This window comes from Polypterus senegalus, chromosome 1 (genome assembly GCF_016835505.1).
Source record: "Polypterus senegalus isolate Bchr_013 chromosome 1, ASM1683550v1, whole genome shotgun sequence".
Classification (NCBI taxonomy): domain Eukaryota; kingdom Metazoa; phylum Chordata; class Cladistia; order Polypteriformes; family Polypteridae; genus Polypterus; species Polypterus senegalus.
The window spans coordinates 277,608,487-277,626,428 of NC_053154.1; the positions used below are offsets into that span (position 1 = coordinate 277,608,487).

At 40.1% G+C, this 17,942-nt stretch overlaps 1 protein-coding gene across 4 annotated transcripts in view; it reads right to left on the bottom strand.

The window, feature by feature from the left end:
- LOC120542545 (Kv channel-interacting protein 2-like) overlaps window positions 1-17,942 on the bottom strand; it is a 718,730-nt gene that overhangs the window by 153,521 nt on the left and 547,267 nt on the right. Inside the window, exon 1 of one of the 4 annotated variants that reach the window (XM_039775086.1) lies at window positions 9,531-10,611. The exons of the other annotated variants lie outside the window; for them this stretch is intronic. Coding sequence (XP_039631020.1) covers window positions 9,531-9,633 — 103 coding nt within the window. The 5' untranslated portion in view covers window positions 9,634-10,611. Of the gene's footprint in view, window positions 1-9,530; window positions 10,612-17,942 lie in introns of those variants that run through there. 4 annotated transcript variants of the gene reach the window in all.

The window sequence follows — 17,942 nt, forward strand, 5'->3', positions numbered from 1 at the left end:
ACTTGTACTCGGTCAGGACACCCCAGTTAACCTAAACCAGACATTTTTGGATTATGGGATTAAATCTTAGGGAGGACAGAATAGCTGCTAAAACAAAGGCAGAACACACCATCTCCACTGAGAAGGACAGGCTGGGGATGGAATCCTGGTTCCTGTGACTGAAGTTCCAGTACCTCATTTGCACATTTGCTTTGGACTTGACTCTGTCTGTCTCAGAGACACAACACAAAGACAGAACCTGAACAAAGAAGAGGTGGTCATCGAAGATGACAGTCATGGTGAGCAAAAAAGAATGCAAATGCAGCCAAGGCCAAATAAATGAGCCAGAAACATTTTATTCTATAGTTTGAAAATGACATCCACATTAAAAAGATAAACCTCAGGAAATTATAACAATTCACCTTAGATCACCAAGGAATGACTGACCATGATATCTACAGAATTGCTTCAGGAGAAGAACACAGAGATGGGATGTAGCAGCACGAGTGAAACCGAGTGCCAGAGGGAGCCCAAATGTAATTACTTATCAGTTCTTCTTACTTTCCGCTTTGCTTATTTATTTATTTATTTCCAGATTTATTTTCTCATACACTATTATGGTTTCTTATTGGTATTTACAAATGGATTGCTTATAGTCATGTCAAAAAAGCATTACTGAACTGGTACTGTAATTTGCAGAAAGAAACCTCAGGCAGGTTTATTACAGAGAAATAAAAAGCACAGAACTAAAACCACTGAACAGTCCATTATTATTATTTTTTTTTTGTTGCTACATTTAAAGTGCCAGAGATGTTTTTTAGAATATCTTCTGTGTATGGGTCATATATATCCATCGGTCGTATAGCATCTGGCATTTTTCCTTGATTGTGTCTGCTGCCTTGAATTGTACTCTTGCTTTGTGAGATATCTTGGAATAGCACTCACTGAGAAAGGCGCTTCATAAATGTACTTCTGATTGACTGATTTCAAATGGGGCTCTGTAGGTAAAACCTGCACCCCATCCTGGGTTGGTCACTGCCTTGTGCCGAAAACTCTTGAAATACTCACTGGCTCCAATGTCCCCCTGAATTTGAGAATGTTTGTGTGACATTTGAGATGTAGAGATTGCATTGATTGAAAGAGGAAGCCCAGAAAATTAGACAAATCAAAGACACATGTAGAGATCAGAGCCGCACTTTCAACAAGCCAGAAAATAAAACCCTAAAATCGGGGTCAAAAACCGTTTCCAAAAATTCATATGCTTGAGAGAAAGAAATAAATACTGTAGTTAAATAGTTGCACTATTCTTTTAGCAAGTTTTCCCAAACTTGAAAAAACAAAATGGCCACTAGTATCGAAGTTTTAACTGGTCAGTAAGTAATTGATGACAGGTCATGACCTCTGAAGCCACACCTCCAGCAACCGGGAAGCCACATCTTGATGATAAGCTCACAAAATGGTTGTAGAATGGCACAGAATATTTTCAACAATGTCAAAAACTTTTAATACAAAAAAAATTTTAATATTTGGAATCGTCAAATATGACTAAAGAGCAGAAACTTTGTAAGAGAAGGTTAAAGAAATTAAGAACAAAATAAAATCAAAACCGCTTGAGAGTATGTGCCATTTCAAATCCATGGGATTCCATTTTATGGAATTAACTTAATTTGATTAAATTTATTTTTTGGTTCTGATTCTCCATTGGGATTTGGCTCGAACGCTCTGCTCTGGGATGAGTTATATTTGTGATTTAGATTATCAGCCAAATCACTTTCTTTTTTTTTCTCTCCTAGATATTTCACCAGCAAAACACGTTTGGTAAAGTGCAATGATCATGCCCAAATGTGAAGGGATGTGAATATTAATTGCTAAGGGTTGCTTTTTGGGAGTTTTAGCATCAAAATGTGAATGTGTTTTACGGTTTTAACTAAACGATGAAGATGTGCTGTAATGATTCATTCCATTGTGGGTCTTTTTCCAGATCTAGTTCCTACCTTATGCCCAGTGTTGTCAGGAAAGGTTTCACACATCCCTTTCCATTTCCGTCCCTAAACTGCACACTGCCAGCTGGACCTCCACCCAAACTAGCTAACACACTTAAATTGGATTTTCCCATAACTTTCAAGAAAAGGTGCCTTAATGACATTCTGGCATGTTCTTGGCCATTTTTAGGAGAAAATTATATCATATGCATTCACTTACAGTACATAGACGAGACAAAGCCACCAGGATATGAGATTATAAGGCATGTTATTAAAATTTGGCTACTTCCTAACCAAAGATATTTAAATCCAGTTGGTCAGAGGTGCTCGCATGTGATTCTCTGATAATTTCTTTTAAGCTTGGAGGGGCAGATTTGTCACAAGGTTTAGTTTCAAATGAGGCCTGATTAATTGCTTGGTGGTCTCACACAAGAACAGTAAGTCACCTCACTCTGAATCAAATTGAAATTATTTTCATATACAGTACACCCTTCTGATGAGAGAGAATCATATAGCCTTTACAGAAATAAAAAATGAAATTAAAAATAATATTTACATGCATTCTGAGCATATACACTTCTCAATGTCAATGCACTATCGTAAAAAATTAAAGAGATCTGTATATTTTTATTTTGTGGGCTTGAGAATGTTATGGTACTTTCCAAAGGGGAAATTTCTTAAATATTAACTAGAAAAAAGGAAAAATATAGAAAGAGATGCAGTGCATGTAGCGTAGGGTGTCATGCATGCACGTCTGAGGATCTCCTTGCCGGCTCATTCGAGGTAGGTGACAGCCCGCCAGGGCGAGAGGGGGCGCTGTCACTAACTGTGTTGTCTCCTTTTCTCCCCGCAGCTCCGAGAAACCATCCAGTGAGAGAAGTTAACTCCGCCCCTTCCAGTTCTCCTGTCATAAAATGCCCGACTACCAGCACTGAGCTGCCTTCTTTGGGACCGACTCCTGACAAGACATAGCTCTACGACAGAACTCTTTTTGTTTTCTGATGGCTAAACCCGAGCCCTTATTTTCTTTTATATTCTGCCCTATGGGGTTATGTTTGTTGTTTTCTGTCCACCCTGGCCATCGGACCTTACTTATTCTATGTTAATTAATGTTGACTTATGTTTATTTTTTATTGTGTCTTCTATTTTTCTATTCTTCATTTTGTAAAGCACTTTGAGCTACATTTTTTTTGTATGAAAATGTGCTATATAAATAAATGTTGATTGATTGATTGATTGTTGCCAGTAGGCATTTGTTTCAGTTTGAAAAAGTAAAGCTGAGAATTAAATGGGACAACCCAGCTGGTGTCCCAAATATTCTTCACTGGTCCCAATTCTGTATTGACCTGTGCTTGGCCAGCTCACAAGGGACAGTGATTAGTGCGGACACTTCACAGCTCCATGCCTGATTACAGTCTGTGTGAAGTTTGAACATTCTCCTCATGTTCCTGTGGGCTATTTTTCAGTTATTCTGGTTATCCTTCCACATCCCAAAAGCATGCATGTTTGGTATTATAAAGTCAAAGTGTAGCTGCCCTGGGAAATCTGGTAGCCTACCCACTACCAGACATCCCACATTATGGTGTAAGACATGCCACCTCATATCATTGTGTCCAAATATGTGGTTTTATCGTATGATATTTCTGACCCCAAAAGTTCTCAAACACTCAAATGCCTCATTCCATGGCTAGTCATCATTCTGTCTTGGTCACCCTGATAAGGGCATCTGCTCTTGACTTAGAGTAGGACAAACATCCTTGACTGCTCTGCGAATCGTAAGAACTTCTAAACAGTTAACATTTAATTCAGGACAAGAAGAGCCCATGGTCCCAAAAGCTTTCCTTCTGAACTCTAGTTTACGTCCTTTCTATGGCCACCCCACAGGAGAATTTACATTTTGAAATATTGTGTACAAGCCAAACACTCACCATATTTAGGAAAGTGTAGTGACACGACAGATAGTGTTGCCTCCTAGGGAGACAGGTCTGAAATTTTAGGCTGGATTTCTCTAGCAGCCCCAATGTATTCTGCCTTGCCGATTATTATTTCTAAATTGCTTTAGCACAAGAGAGTGTGCCACATGGAAAACTCGCTCTGCTACTGCATCAGCATTATAAACACAAAAATAGTAATGGCCATGGATAACCGTATATTATACAAAGATATCTAGCACAATATTTAATTAAAAGGTCCCCGAACAGTCATCCTTAGTGTTGCATTACACACAGGCAGGCCCCCAGTGAACCACAGCTATGCTTAGAGGCTTTCATTCATCTATATATGGGTGGCATGGTTTCACAGTTATCTTCTCTGACTCATTCCATTACAGTAGTTCTTGAAGTACTGGGCCATCATTTAGTAAATATTTAGTAATTTTTGGTAAACATTTGTTAAATCTGCTTATATAAAATCACATGTACTAAAAATCAATGGTAAACTGGTTTCATGGCATCTGGGTCCCATGTTGCGTTCTAGGCCATGGTGCCTTAAGCTTGGAGTTAGAATGTTCTTCCCACTGTCACATGGATTTTTCTCCCATACAAGTCTGTGTGGAGTTTTCACAGTATCACTGCAGGAATTCTGGTGAAATGGTGTATAAAAAGATAGTGAGGCAAAAAAAGAAAGAAAGAGTGCAAGCCTGCTGTGTAAAATGACACTTGCACTTGCAGTAAAAGCTGGAAGCTGACTCACTTGAGTAAAGGAAACTCCATTATTTCTGAACTGGGAGAGCTAAATGGTTTCTGAATCCAAGACCCCAAATTTGTGGCCAGCCTCCACATGTGAGAACCTGAAAAGGAGAGGGGCAGTGCTTCAGGCAATTTCTTGCAGGTGACAATATATATATAGTCCCACATGTGTCCTGGGAACCATCTTCCTTGCTCTGGAGAGGTGAGCACTTCTACCCTGGAATATGGGGGGGAGCCGATGCTAACAATATCTTCTCCTTTTCCCATAGCGAAGGACAATGTTCTGATGAAGCCACGCCAAGATGATAGAAAAAGGCACCCTAATCTGGAGGGAGGTGTCTCTTTTTGTAGAAGAACAGAGCTCCTTTCATTCTGGCTAATATTCTTCCTTTAATTGTTGACTCTGTAAGAAGCCCCTGTGATTGCTTGAAAACCCGAGTGGGGTAATTTTCCTTTGCATATTGTGACTAAATGCACCACAACCTTCTCCTTGCCACCTTGGTCTCCTTACCCAACCATGTTAACTATACTTTATATTTACTAGGGGGCTTTGCACCCTGCTCACTTCGCTCGCCAACCCCCCAACCTGCACTATGCGCCAGCCACTTCACGTCTCTGCTGCTCATGTATGTGGATTTCACTTTCACCAAACAAAAAATCTTTTAATTCTTGCAGATACGCCTCTTCATTGAGAAGAAACACTACTTTTCCCTGATGGCAACACGAATTAGACAATCTACAAGTCTCCAACTTCAAGTTTAAATCTGAACAATATATTCAATCTCTTTTTGCTGTCGCATTTTTTCACCAAGTAATAATTTCCATTTGTTTGTGCTAATGCGATCTTTACTATCATTTTTTTGAGACTTTAGAATTTTAGTACTTTCATTGTCTCTGACCTGCTCTGCAAGTGTATCACACCAACGTTTTTGAACCTCTTTACGACGTTGTACTTTGTCTTCTACTCTTTTTGTCTTTTATTTCCGGCCTCTTCTTGTGGGACTTGAAAGTATCTCTTTGAAAAAGTCACGTCTCATCCCAAGCTAAAAAGTCTTGTCTTAGGATTCATATATATATATATATATATATATATATATATATATATATATATATATATATATATATATAGTTATATAGTTATATAGTGGCCAAGAGCAAGGATGACAGAACAAAGACTAAAGAGTGGTCAGGAAACTAACCAGGTTGCCCTATTTAATTCTGCATTTCAAAATAAAATAAGTGCCTTTAAATCTTCAAAACGCAGCCTGTCTGGACAAATCAACAAAAGGAAAGCAGTAGGCTCTTCAGCCGTCAAATTCTGGGTCTTTTCAGGGAGCTCTGTCCGGCAGTCTGTTCTGTACAAAAACACGCCTCCTTCCAGGCGTCCGGGCTTCTTATGTCGCGCAGACCGAAAGGGGCAGGGCTAAATGCCCTCACTAGGATGTTTCTCAATGTTGTGGGGAGAGAAGGAGAAATAAATGTTAGTAACATATCCACATGTTACACTTTCACTAAAGCACAGCTATGTGGTATATCTCAATGGAGTGATTGGGCCCTAAAGATATACTCTAGTCGGAACCATACCTGCTTCCCACACCCTCAAAGCTTAGAATACCCAGATAACTCAGCAATTTAAATGGTTCTGTTTCCATTTTATGTTCGCACAGCCCCATTTTTCAGGGTCATGAGTCTGCATGTTTTTATTCCATCCAGCTCTCCGAGTATCACTTCTGCTGCCCACATTTTCTCTTTGTTACACTTCATTAAATAGTTCTAAGTGTTATAGAGTGAAACATGTTGTTTAAAAGAGTGACTGATACAAAATTTTACTTGCTATATTAGATTGAAAGTGGTCCATTGGTTGGCAATACCACTTCACTGCTTCAAAATTCAGGGATCAAATTTTGGCCAGTTTACTGTCCATATGGAGTTCACACATTCCCATTGTTTTTTTTTCTCCCATATCACATAAACATTTATTTAATTTTCAGCTTTAAATGTGCCTAGTGTTGTGTAAATCCTCACCTCAATCCAGTGTTGGATCCCTGCCTTGTATCCCGTGTTGCTGGGATTGGTTCTAGCCAACATGCCATTAAACTTAAGTGGATTTAAAATGAATGCCTGGACAGAAACATGGTTATCTTGCAAGGCCAGTCCTAATTACCAGTCAGAATTTATAATCAGGTCCAGTGTCTGCTTGCTGTATTATGTTCACAGCTTCCATGCCAGTATAGCCTAGGGACTCTGAGCCGTTCGTTGTCTATGCCCATCCTACTTTACATCTCGTCCCAAAGGTTAAACTTTGGCAGCATCTGCTTGCACATCTGGCAAGTGAAAAATGCCATCGATGTAGATAAAGAGCAAGGGCTCTGAACTTTCTATAAGCCAAAGTCAAGAAAAAAGAAAGGTTATTCCCTGTGATGAGACCCAACAGTTCACTGCAGATGAACCAAAATTAGCCTGAAGAATGCTGTATAAGCAACAAATGGGCAAGCAAACAGGCCAACTGATTAACACTCTGGGGTAGCATTTTGGAATGGCCATTGATTAGAACTCAATGTACTGAATGTAGGGAGGCACACAGGTGAGTTGGATGAAGAAAGGCACCCTGAGGAGGCCGATAAGGAGAAAGGGCAGATGTCGACAGCACCACAGCTATCAGCCTTTAACATTTTGCTCCGCTGGTGGATTTCTCATTAGGGAGTGTATGCTTTTTTTTGCGTCGATCTAAATATCAAGCATCTTTAAATAGATTCATTTACAGAGAGTGATATCACGAATCATACACAAACACAATACAAGTCAACAAGATAATTTCCACAAAGTTTAATTTATAAGGAGCACTTGAGCCCCTAGGAAGAGTCCTGGCAGCAGATCAAGGAAAGTACAACAAGCTGAATGCACCCAGAAGACAATAAAAACTGATAGAAAGCACAGAGAGTCCAGACTCTGCATCAGAACTACAGATACAACAGAGTCGACGAGAAAAGGACACAAAAAAATGGAAGCAAGTCTGAAATATGAAGGTGAAAAGGTGGGGTCCATAGGTTATGAAGTGTCTGTGATGATTATAATTTATTTAATGCAGTTTTATGTTCCTGTTGTATACCCTGAAACTTTTTTTTGATGTAAGATGCTATTAATATAAAATGATCCCTTTTTGGGGGATGTCAGTTTTGTCCAAAAACAAATCTAGGGTGTAAATTATGCCTATGAAACTGCATTCTTCCAATCAACTATGGCCATTTGCAGATCAGTAAAGACAGAGCAGAATGCTGAGGGTTCCTTCACTCATTACTATATAAAATCTGAAAGCTCAAAAAATGTATTTGCGTTAGACCTCTGCAAAGAATTGTAGAACTGGGGGTTCAATGGTGAAGATTTTAATAAAAACAAAGATGAAATGGCTGAGCAATCAGCTGGACAGAACACATCATGAGGTGCTTCCTGAATGGGAAGACTTGTTCTTTGTTTTGGACGTCTACCATTCTTGTATGCGCTGGTAGAGCTATAAACTGCAGGTGATGTGCTTAGTTCAAAGGTCTAACAGTGCATTAGAAGAAGTGTGTGCACTTGTGCCAGTGATTTTGCATTTGTTATAATGGTGTCAGAAGTGGGATACCAGTAATTATACCAGGCTCACAGTCAGATGATTTGAAGATAGCACAAACCTGTGAATGACTAGGGACAGTTACCCAATTTGCTGCATAAAAGACACAATCAACCACCTTTAAAAGTGAAAAGACTCTGAATCAGACTAAGACTAAGCTTAGGTTGAACTTATGGATAGTGCCAGACATAATGTACCACTGATGTAGCAAAAGACCCCATCTTAATAATAGCGATAGAAAAATAGGTTGCATACAGTTTGGTAAACTTTTGGTAGATGTCCCTCTCTATCTTCCTAGCTTAAACTGCTTTATAAAATGTAAAAGGAAACAGACAATAATTAAAAACACAATATTAGTCATCAGAAAAAGACCAAAAAAGATCTTTAACCCTCTTGCTGATGTCACCTTCTACCATGGCCCTAGGACTTCTGCTTGAGTTTGCAATTGCAGATTCATTATAATGGTGTCAGCAGTGGGATACTAGAAAAATAAATTAGGCTAGAAGGTAGCTGAAAATAGAGGAAACCCAGGAATGCTTAAAAACACTGTAACAATGTTTTGCATAAAAGACAACACTCATTTTCAGAGTGAGAGGAACACTTGAGATCAAAACAAGGGGAGAGTGTTGGTTTGTATCCTCAAGTATGGAACTTGAGAACAGGGACAGTGAAATGTGAGCCTATTACAGAATGTGAACAGCCCAAGACTTTAACTTAGCAATAATAATAGGAAAATGTTTACAGGATTGTATGCTTGTGATAGACATTATTCTCTCCTTATTTCTTGCCGCTCTAAAAAGTCTACTTTTTAAAATGACATCAGAAAGAGACAAATATTGAATAGAATAACAGCCATCATTAAAAGGCCAAAAACACGTCTTTAACCTGCAACACTTCTACCTCTGCAACTGCCAAAGTCACCTTGTGACAGCTCAGAAGGGTGATGTAAACTAAAGAGAACAAATGAAAAGCAAAAAAAAATAAAAAGTTAGTAAAAGTCATCTTGAAACTGAAGGCCTTAAGAGTTAAAAAACAAAAAACAGCCGGCACTCTGTTCCTTTTCCCATCACAACAGCAAAGCAGCAAACTCTAGCAGAGATACAAAAATCAAAATCACAGCCGAGTCGTGCAGTGACTGTTGCATTTCACCCTGTCTCCCCAGCCCTGGCCCATCCAGTGGATGGACAGAACTGACGCTCAGCTCCTCTACTTAAGGATAAAGGGGCAGAAGAAAAGCAAAAGCAGAAAAGAAAGAAAAAGCGGAGATTTTACCTTCAACTCCAACCGGCTCAAAGAGGCCAAATTGTTCCAGTACCTTTATAAACAGACCCAGGACTACCAGGACCGCTATCATTTCAAGTCCTTCCAGGTTCATGTTGCAGCAGACTCATGGTACCTCATCTCTGGCAATGCAATAATCCAAAGTTCCTCTGTCTTACTTTCTTCAGGTTAACACAAAACACAACTTAGCTTGTTAAAAAGATTCAAAACTGTAGCACTAAACTTCTCATTCGGCAAAATAGGAACTTCGTCTTTTGGCTGTTTGTTGTTCCTGTGGCTGATCCATTGGTAACATCAAAGAAAAAAGTTCTCTCCCCTTATTGACCTGACAAGAAAGACGACACAGTCCAAAACTGAGAGGTGGAGTGGGGTGGGGGAGAGAGGCTAGACTGCTGACCTGGATGTATGAACTGAGCAGCCGTAACCCAGCGCAGCGCTGGCAGTCAAGAGTGTCTCCTCAGTCTGCACCTTCTGAGGCTGTGATTGTCAGAAAGCGAGTGTGAGAGAGACGACGGGAGGGGTGGGGGGTAAAGAGAGGTATGCCCTCCCATTCCAATGACACTACCTACATTGATTTGCTTTACACCGTTTCCTTGGTAACGGTCCGGTGGATATTTAGAGATCCTAGTCTGTTGGATAACCACACCTTGAAGAGCTGCTAGTTAGTTATTTGTTTTTGTTTTTTTTTTCTGCTTATTTTTTTTTTATAATTACCAGAAACTCCTACTCCCCATTGTCAACTCTGTGATTTGCCAGGGTGCCATCTTCATGAATTAAACCTTCAATTTTAATGTTATTTAATGTCTGTGCAGGAATTGTCTCTGTAAGGTGCACTCATCAAGCTGATTATAGTGGCACATTTTTTGCTTAGATAGATAGATAGATAGATAGATAGATAGATAGATAGATAGATAGATAGATAGATAGATAGATAGATAGATAGATAGATAGATAGATAGATAGATAAGAAATGTCTGATGACAGGAAAGTTGCTATATAATTGATAAACAGATACATAATGGCTAATGATAGGAAAGGCACCATATAACAGATAGATAGATAGATAGATAGATAGATAGATAGATAGATAGATAGATAGATAGATAGATAGATAGATAGATAGATAGATAGATAGATAAACTGCAGCTGATGCTCTCCTTTATACCTGAATTACATGCCATCATCCAGAGAGATGCACAATAATGAGTGCTTTCCTTATTAAATCGGCTGTCTGTCATAATATCAGGACTCCGTTCATCTCCGTTGCTCTGACATTCATTGCACTGCACAGTGTGTGAAATTGTCTTTAACTCATTAGCATCAGATTCACTTCTCCAGACCAGCTGAAGGAGGTGCCAAGCTAAACTTTTTATAGCTCCTTTTGATGAAAATTGTTATAATGGATTACAAATTAACAATTTTATTAAGCAAACATTATCAAAACATGACCTTGCTATAAAACAAAAATGATCAAAAGCATCACTATTATAAAGCAAAATGGTAAAGAAAAATCCAGTCTTATAAAAGAATAGTAATTTTAAAGAAATGATTTATGTATGTATATACAATCCCACCTATTTATTTCATATACTGAATTCTGAACAGCATCACAGTCAGCTTTAGACAGAGATTCTGTCCACAGTCTCCAGTTAAGTTTTTTTTTTTTTTTTTCTTTTTTTACATTCCTCCATTTTTGAAACTTCATATTAGGATTGCAGAACACAAGACCAAAACTACAAATACAAACACACCCACGTCAGGCTAGTCAGCAGTTAAACTGCCACATGTCTTTAGGAGGAAAATCTACTGAAACACAGGAAGAACTTCACACAGACAGAGATTGGGCAAGGATTTGAACCCAAGACTCAAAACTGGCGGGGCAGCAGAGCTAAGCATTCTGACATTTTTTTTTTTAAAATTGATTTATTTTACTCATATGAAGGACACTGGAAAAGTCACAGGAAGAAGAAATCAGGGACCATTAACATCAAAATTATAAGAAAAAAATCCTAAGCAAGTGTAATATAGTTCTATGTTTGTGAAGAGCCTTTGAGAGGGAATTGAACAGTGAAAGGCGGTTTATCAAATATTAAATCAGCCTCTGATTTGTTTCACATCTCTAAGTGACTTTCTAAATTTGGGTGTGTTTATTATTGAAAGGCAGTATATAAAACTTCAAGAAGACTTGTGACTGTGAGCAAGTCATGTTACAGTATGTTAATTAACTAAAACAAAAATACTGTATACTCTCTCTGTATATATAATTGCTGTTATAGTTTTTTTATTCCTGAGGCGCTTTGGGCTGGTCTTTATAATGGAAAGGCGCTGTATAAGATTACAGGCATACCGGTTTAAATGCCTCCTCCAGCTGACTGTTCATTTAATCTGGCTGTGTGTAAATATCGGAAGTGAACAATGTGGGCTTTCACTTCTTTTCTTGTAAACGTCTTGGGATAGCAAACATCATGAAAAGGCACTATATAAAATCACAAAGTCGCTGATTTACTGCGCGCCACTAACACACTCAATGACTCGCATAATACGTCTAAGATGAAACTGAAGAAATACGGAATGAGCCGTACGCCAAATTAGCGCACCGAAGCCCCGGTTGAAAGCGCCCCGGGTTGTGTTTAACTGGAGGACGCAGCGCACTGTGTCACACCGGGGGTCTGACTGGAGAAAGCAGCGCAGTGTGGCACACTGGGGGTCTGACGGGAGGAAGAAGCACCCTGCGTCATATCGGGGGTCTGACTGGAGGACGAAGCGTACTGTGGTGCACCAGGGGGCGGGTAGGGGAAGGGAGGTCTCCGGCGCGGCTGCCTGCACACTGCCAGTTAAGTGAGCTCGGCTAAAGTCTGCTGCCACTTATCAGCCAAGTGTTTACTGCATGTTTAATGTGGAGCTGATTACAAGACTGATTAATTCGCAGACAGCCATCACCCCCGACCCTGACGCTCGTGCCAGACTTCGTTCGATGTCCAAGTTGAATTTTGTCCCTCATTTAGCCCTGCATGTGGCGGGTGTAAGCAGTGCCGTGCCGGGACGCGGTAATTGGAGATTTGAGCCCAAACGGAGACACTCGGCAGATTGCTTGTGCAGACAAGACAGGGTTTGAAATAGGATATTGCAGAAAAGAGATGCCTTCCCCATTTTTCATCATCGCCTGGATTTTATGGATTTTCTTGTTAACTCTATGATATCAGACAGACCAGTGTCTCACTGCCTTCACTGTTCCAGTAAGCCGTCCGAGGTCGCCTCACGGCTATTGATCAAAACTCGACTGTGACAGCTTGAAAGTCAATAAATGCGCTCCCTACTGCGACTTTTGACAATGGCGGGGCGTGAAGGGCCGACATCCTCCCTCCAGGCTCTAGCCAAGTATATTAACAAAGACAATAATAATTAAGTCAGAAGAAACGGTTCTGCGCACCGAGTAACGAGAGGTCAGGCTTACGGCTTTTTAGAGTGGAGCCACTGGCGACCTCTCAGGTCAATGTAAAGTGGATCACAGAATGATGAAACTCCCAGAGCCCCTGAGCGAGACAACCACTGCCGGCAGCAACAATGGGTCAGGTTTACCATTTGGAGAGGGCGACCTGAAGCCACGGGCATGTTGTTACATGTGCCGTTCCAGTCATCTCCGGGATGAAGTAACCTGGCCGTGACCGCATATATTTAGTATTCCTTCCGCGGGTTCCACTACTTCGCCAGACGTCCCGATTTGAGCGGCTGCCCAGAGTTCAACAGACAAATCCCGAGTCCCTTATTGCCTCTGAAAATCCAGAGTGAACAAAAGTTGTATGAAGGATGAACACATTTAATTCGAATTATATATTAAAGTTAAAGAACCTTGCTTAATTTTTGTGGACAGCCTGGCGTGCCACCTTTTATGAATAAAATTTGTAACTGTCAGCTGAATCCGAGTGTTTGAATCGTTTGTGTTGGTGTCCAGTATGTCCTGTGCTCGTGTCGTGGTACGTTTCTGGTAGATTTAAATGTTTATATATCTATAATTCAAATTTAATTAGAATAATCTATTTTTTTTTTGTCTTTCTTAGTTCCTTAACAATTTTTTTTGGTCTCTTGAAATGGTGGATGCCCCATCTGTGATTTTGGAAATCTGGCAACCCTGCTTTACGTTAACAGTTACGCTAGTCTATACTACAATGTTCTTCAACACTTCGCTAATTACTTACACTGGGTATTTGTAGTATGACACATTAAAAAAAAAAAATATATATATATATATATATATATATATATATATATATATATATATATATATATATATATATATATATACTGTATACATATATAAACTGCTCAAAAAAAGTAAAGGAACACTTTGAAAACACATCAGATCTCAATGGGAAAAAGAAATCCTCCTGGATATCTATACTGATATAGACTGGGTAATGTGTTAGGAGCGAAAGGATGCCACATCATTTGATGGAAATGAAAATGATCAACCTACAGAGCCCTGAATTCAAAGACGCCCCAAAAATCAGAGTGAAAACATTATGTGGCAGGCTAGTCCATTTTGCCAAAATTGAATTGCAGCAACTCAAAATTATGCAGCACTTTGTATGGCCCCTGTGTTCTTGTATACATGCCTGACAACATCGGTGCATGCTTCTAATGAGATGACAGATGGTGTTGTGGGGATCTCCTCCCAGATCTGGACCAGGGCATCACTGAGCTCCTGGACAGTCTGAGGTGCAACCTGGTGGCATTGGATGGACCAAAACATAATGTCCCAGAGGTGTTCTATTGGATTTAGGTCAGGAAAGTGTGGTGGCCAGTCAATGGTATCAATTCCTTCATCCTCCAGGAACTGCCTGCATACTCTCACCACATGAGGCCAGGAATTGTCGTGCACCAGGAGCCACTGTACCAGCATAGGGTCTGACAATGGGTCCAAGGATTTCATCCTGATACCTAATGGCAGCCAAGGTGCCTTTGTCAAGCCTGTAGCGGTCTGTGTGACCCTCCATGGATATGCCTCCCCAGACAATCATTAACCCACCACCAAACTGCTCATGCTGAATGATGCTACAGGCAGCATAATGTTCTCCATGGCTTCTCCAGACCCTTTCACTTCTGTCATGTGCTCAGGGTGAACCTGCGCTCATCTGTAAAAAGCACAGGGCACCAGTGGTGCATCTGCCAATTCTGGTATTCTATGGTGAATGCCAATCGAGCTGCATGCTGCTGAGCAGTAAGCTCAGGGCCCATTAGAGGACATGGGGCCCTTGGGTCACCCTCATGAAGTCTTTCTGGTTGTTTGGTCAGAGACATTCACACCAGTGGCCTGCTGGAGGTCATTTTGTAGGGCTCTGGCAGTGCTCATCCTGTTCCTCCTTGCCCAAAGGAGCAGATACTGGTCCTGCTGATGGGTTATGGATCTTCTATGGCCCTCTCCAGCTCTCCTAGAGTAACTGCTAGTCTCCTAGAATCTCCTCCATGCCCTTGAGACTGTGCAGGGAGACACAGCAAACCTTCTGGCAATGACACGTATTGATGTGCCATCCTGGAGAAGTTGGACTACCTGTGCAACCTCTGTAGGGTCCAGGTATCGCCTCATGCTACCAATAGTGACACTGACTGTAGCCAAATGCAAAACTAGTGAAGAAACAGTCAGAAAAGATGAGGAGGGAAAAATGTCAGTGGCCTCCACCTGTTAAACCATTCCTGTTTTGGGGGTCATCTCATTGTTGCCCCTCTACTGCATCTGTTGTTAATTTCATTAACACCACAGCAGCTGAAACTGATTAACAACCCCCTCTGCTACTTCACTGACCAGATTAATATCCCATAAGTTTCATTGACTTTATGCTATACTCTGATTAAAAAGTGTTCCTTTAATTCTTTTGAGCAGTATATTATATATATATATATATATATATATATATATATATATATATATACACAATAGGTCTGATCACAATCTGATACTTACACATTTGGTTACCTACCAGGTCTAACAGACATCCGCCATGCCCTCTCAGTTGCCAGAAGCAGATCATCGACACGTTCTATCTATCTATCTATCTATTGAATCCAATGTCTGTCTGTATGTCTGTCCACATTTCACAAGAGAACTACTAAGGGATTTAGAGAGGAGGGGGAGGTGAGACCTCAGGAGTAGGGAGCAAGGGGAGGCCATCCTCACTCACCGCCAGCTTCCGTTTGAGTCGCTCTTCCTTTCCCACGTGTTGGAGCGCACCTTGTCTCTGTTTAGCTAGCAATACCTGCTTGTTCAGCAGACATTATCATCTAGAGATTGTTAAAGTGTAATGTTTGACATTTTTGAGAGAGAGATCAGAGCTACGTGTGTTTTAAAGTGTAGCTGCACACTGGCAGAGATATCATCAGATATCCCATCAGAGCTGAACACATCAGATACAGTGGCAACATTTAATGTTAGAGAGTACCTACCTTCCACTTGGCCAGAGATACCTTGCCAACTTTTTACATTTTTGGCAAAGAGATCACAGCTACATTCTCAACCCTGATAGCAAAACCAAAAATATTGTATATCAACAGTCCCTCAGATACGAATGCTATCAAAATATATTCTTCTCAATACAAATTATTAATTTTTTTTAACGATTTTTGAAAGTTTGTCCTGTTTCACTACTATGCGGGCAAAGTCACAGAGACAGCTAGTATACATACGGTACATTATACTTAGCCAACATCAAAAAGAAACAAGAGTTTTCTGGGTGAATATGCTATTAAGATGTTTCAAAGCGAACTTCTCTAAAGTAAGAATTTTCGAAGTTCTACCAAAGGCACTGTGATGCAGACTCGCAAACCACATGAGTGTGCTTTCAATTGGCACACAGCATGACCTTGGGGGAATCATTTTACTAACTGAAAAAAGTAAATATGCATGAACATTTACATAATAATTCTAAGCTTGCTAAGAGACTCAACATTGTGTTTACTATTGAAAGGCACTATATGAAATATTTTCCCTGCGTGGAGTTTGCATGTTCTCCCTGTGTCTGTCTGGGTTTCGAAAGACATCCAGGTGAAGTGAATTGACATTCGCGACATTTACTTAATTGGCCCTTGTGTGTTTTTGGGGTGAGTGTGTGTTTGCCCTGCAATGGACTAGGGTTAGGGTTAGGGTTTGTTCCTACCTTGTGGGACATGCTCTAGAACTACCCCACAACCATGTTCAGGACTAAGCATGTTAGACAATGACTTAGTGATTGGTTATGTGAAATCACAAGAATGCAAATCTCATGTCATGTGACTGGGTCCATAACGGAAACTCTAAGCAAGTATACCATATTTCTGTTTGTGAAGAAGAACCTTGAAATGGTGTTCCAAAGTGAAGGGAGCTTTATCACATTGCAAGGATGATGGCACATTCACAGGTCCTGACTCTCGCTCGCATCGCTGAGGGACTCAATTTGTCTGTCTGTGCTGCAAATGTAATATACACTGGTTGCAAATTTTACAACACCCCCTTTTTTACAGGTTTTATTGAAATGGAAGCAGTTCTAGTTTCAGTGGTAAGTGGTAAACAGCCAGAGGTTAAAAAAAAATAGGCTACAAAATATGAAAAATAATATAATGTTCAGAGTTATACAAAAAGGCCTACTACAGGGAGCTAGTAATTGTTATACCACTTGCAACTTTTCTACAGCATTGGAACTGAACTAAATTGACACAAACAATTGCTAAAGATGTCCCAACTCTTGTTGATTACTGATATAAAAGCAGCACTGGAGAAAACTGTGATGCTACTCTGTCTGAAGCATTATGTGGGCAATATTGTAATGTATGTTGGTACCATAATGGTGGGGAAAAGGTAATTAACAAAGGAAGACAGACAGACCATTATAACTCTTAAAAGTGTAGGAAGCTCTACTAGGAGAAGGTCTTGCAGACCCAAAGCCACAGCAGAATCAGAAGGCAAGTTTCTGAGAGTCAACAGCTAACTCACAGTGTGACCTTGAGTAAGTCACCTATTTTGTCTATACTTCAAATAAAGCAAATACAAATTGCAATATGAAGTTCTACACTTGTGAAGCACCTTATAATGATGTTTATCATGGAAAGGCACTATATGAAACTATAGGTTGCCAGTTGTGTTCCCATCTCTGACTGACAATGTGCACCTGCCTCATTCACGTAACCTGACTGTATCCAAAGTAAACCAAGGAAAAAAAGGAACATGTAGTGTGGTGCTGGTGAAGTGTTGTGGGGTTGTGTTTATTATAGAAAAGTGCCATATAAAATTACATGGATATCAATTGACTTTCTAATTTGGACTCATAACGTGCCCTTGAGCAAGTCACCCTGGATACAACAAAACCATATATGCAACTATACTATATATACATATACAACATATATAAAGCAGAGTCGATGATTGTATGTTTGTTT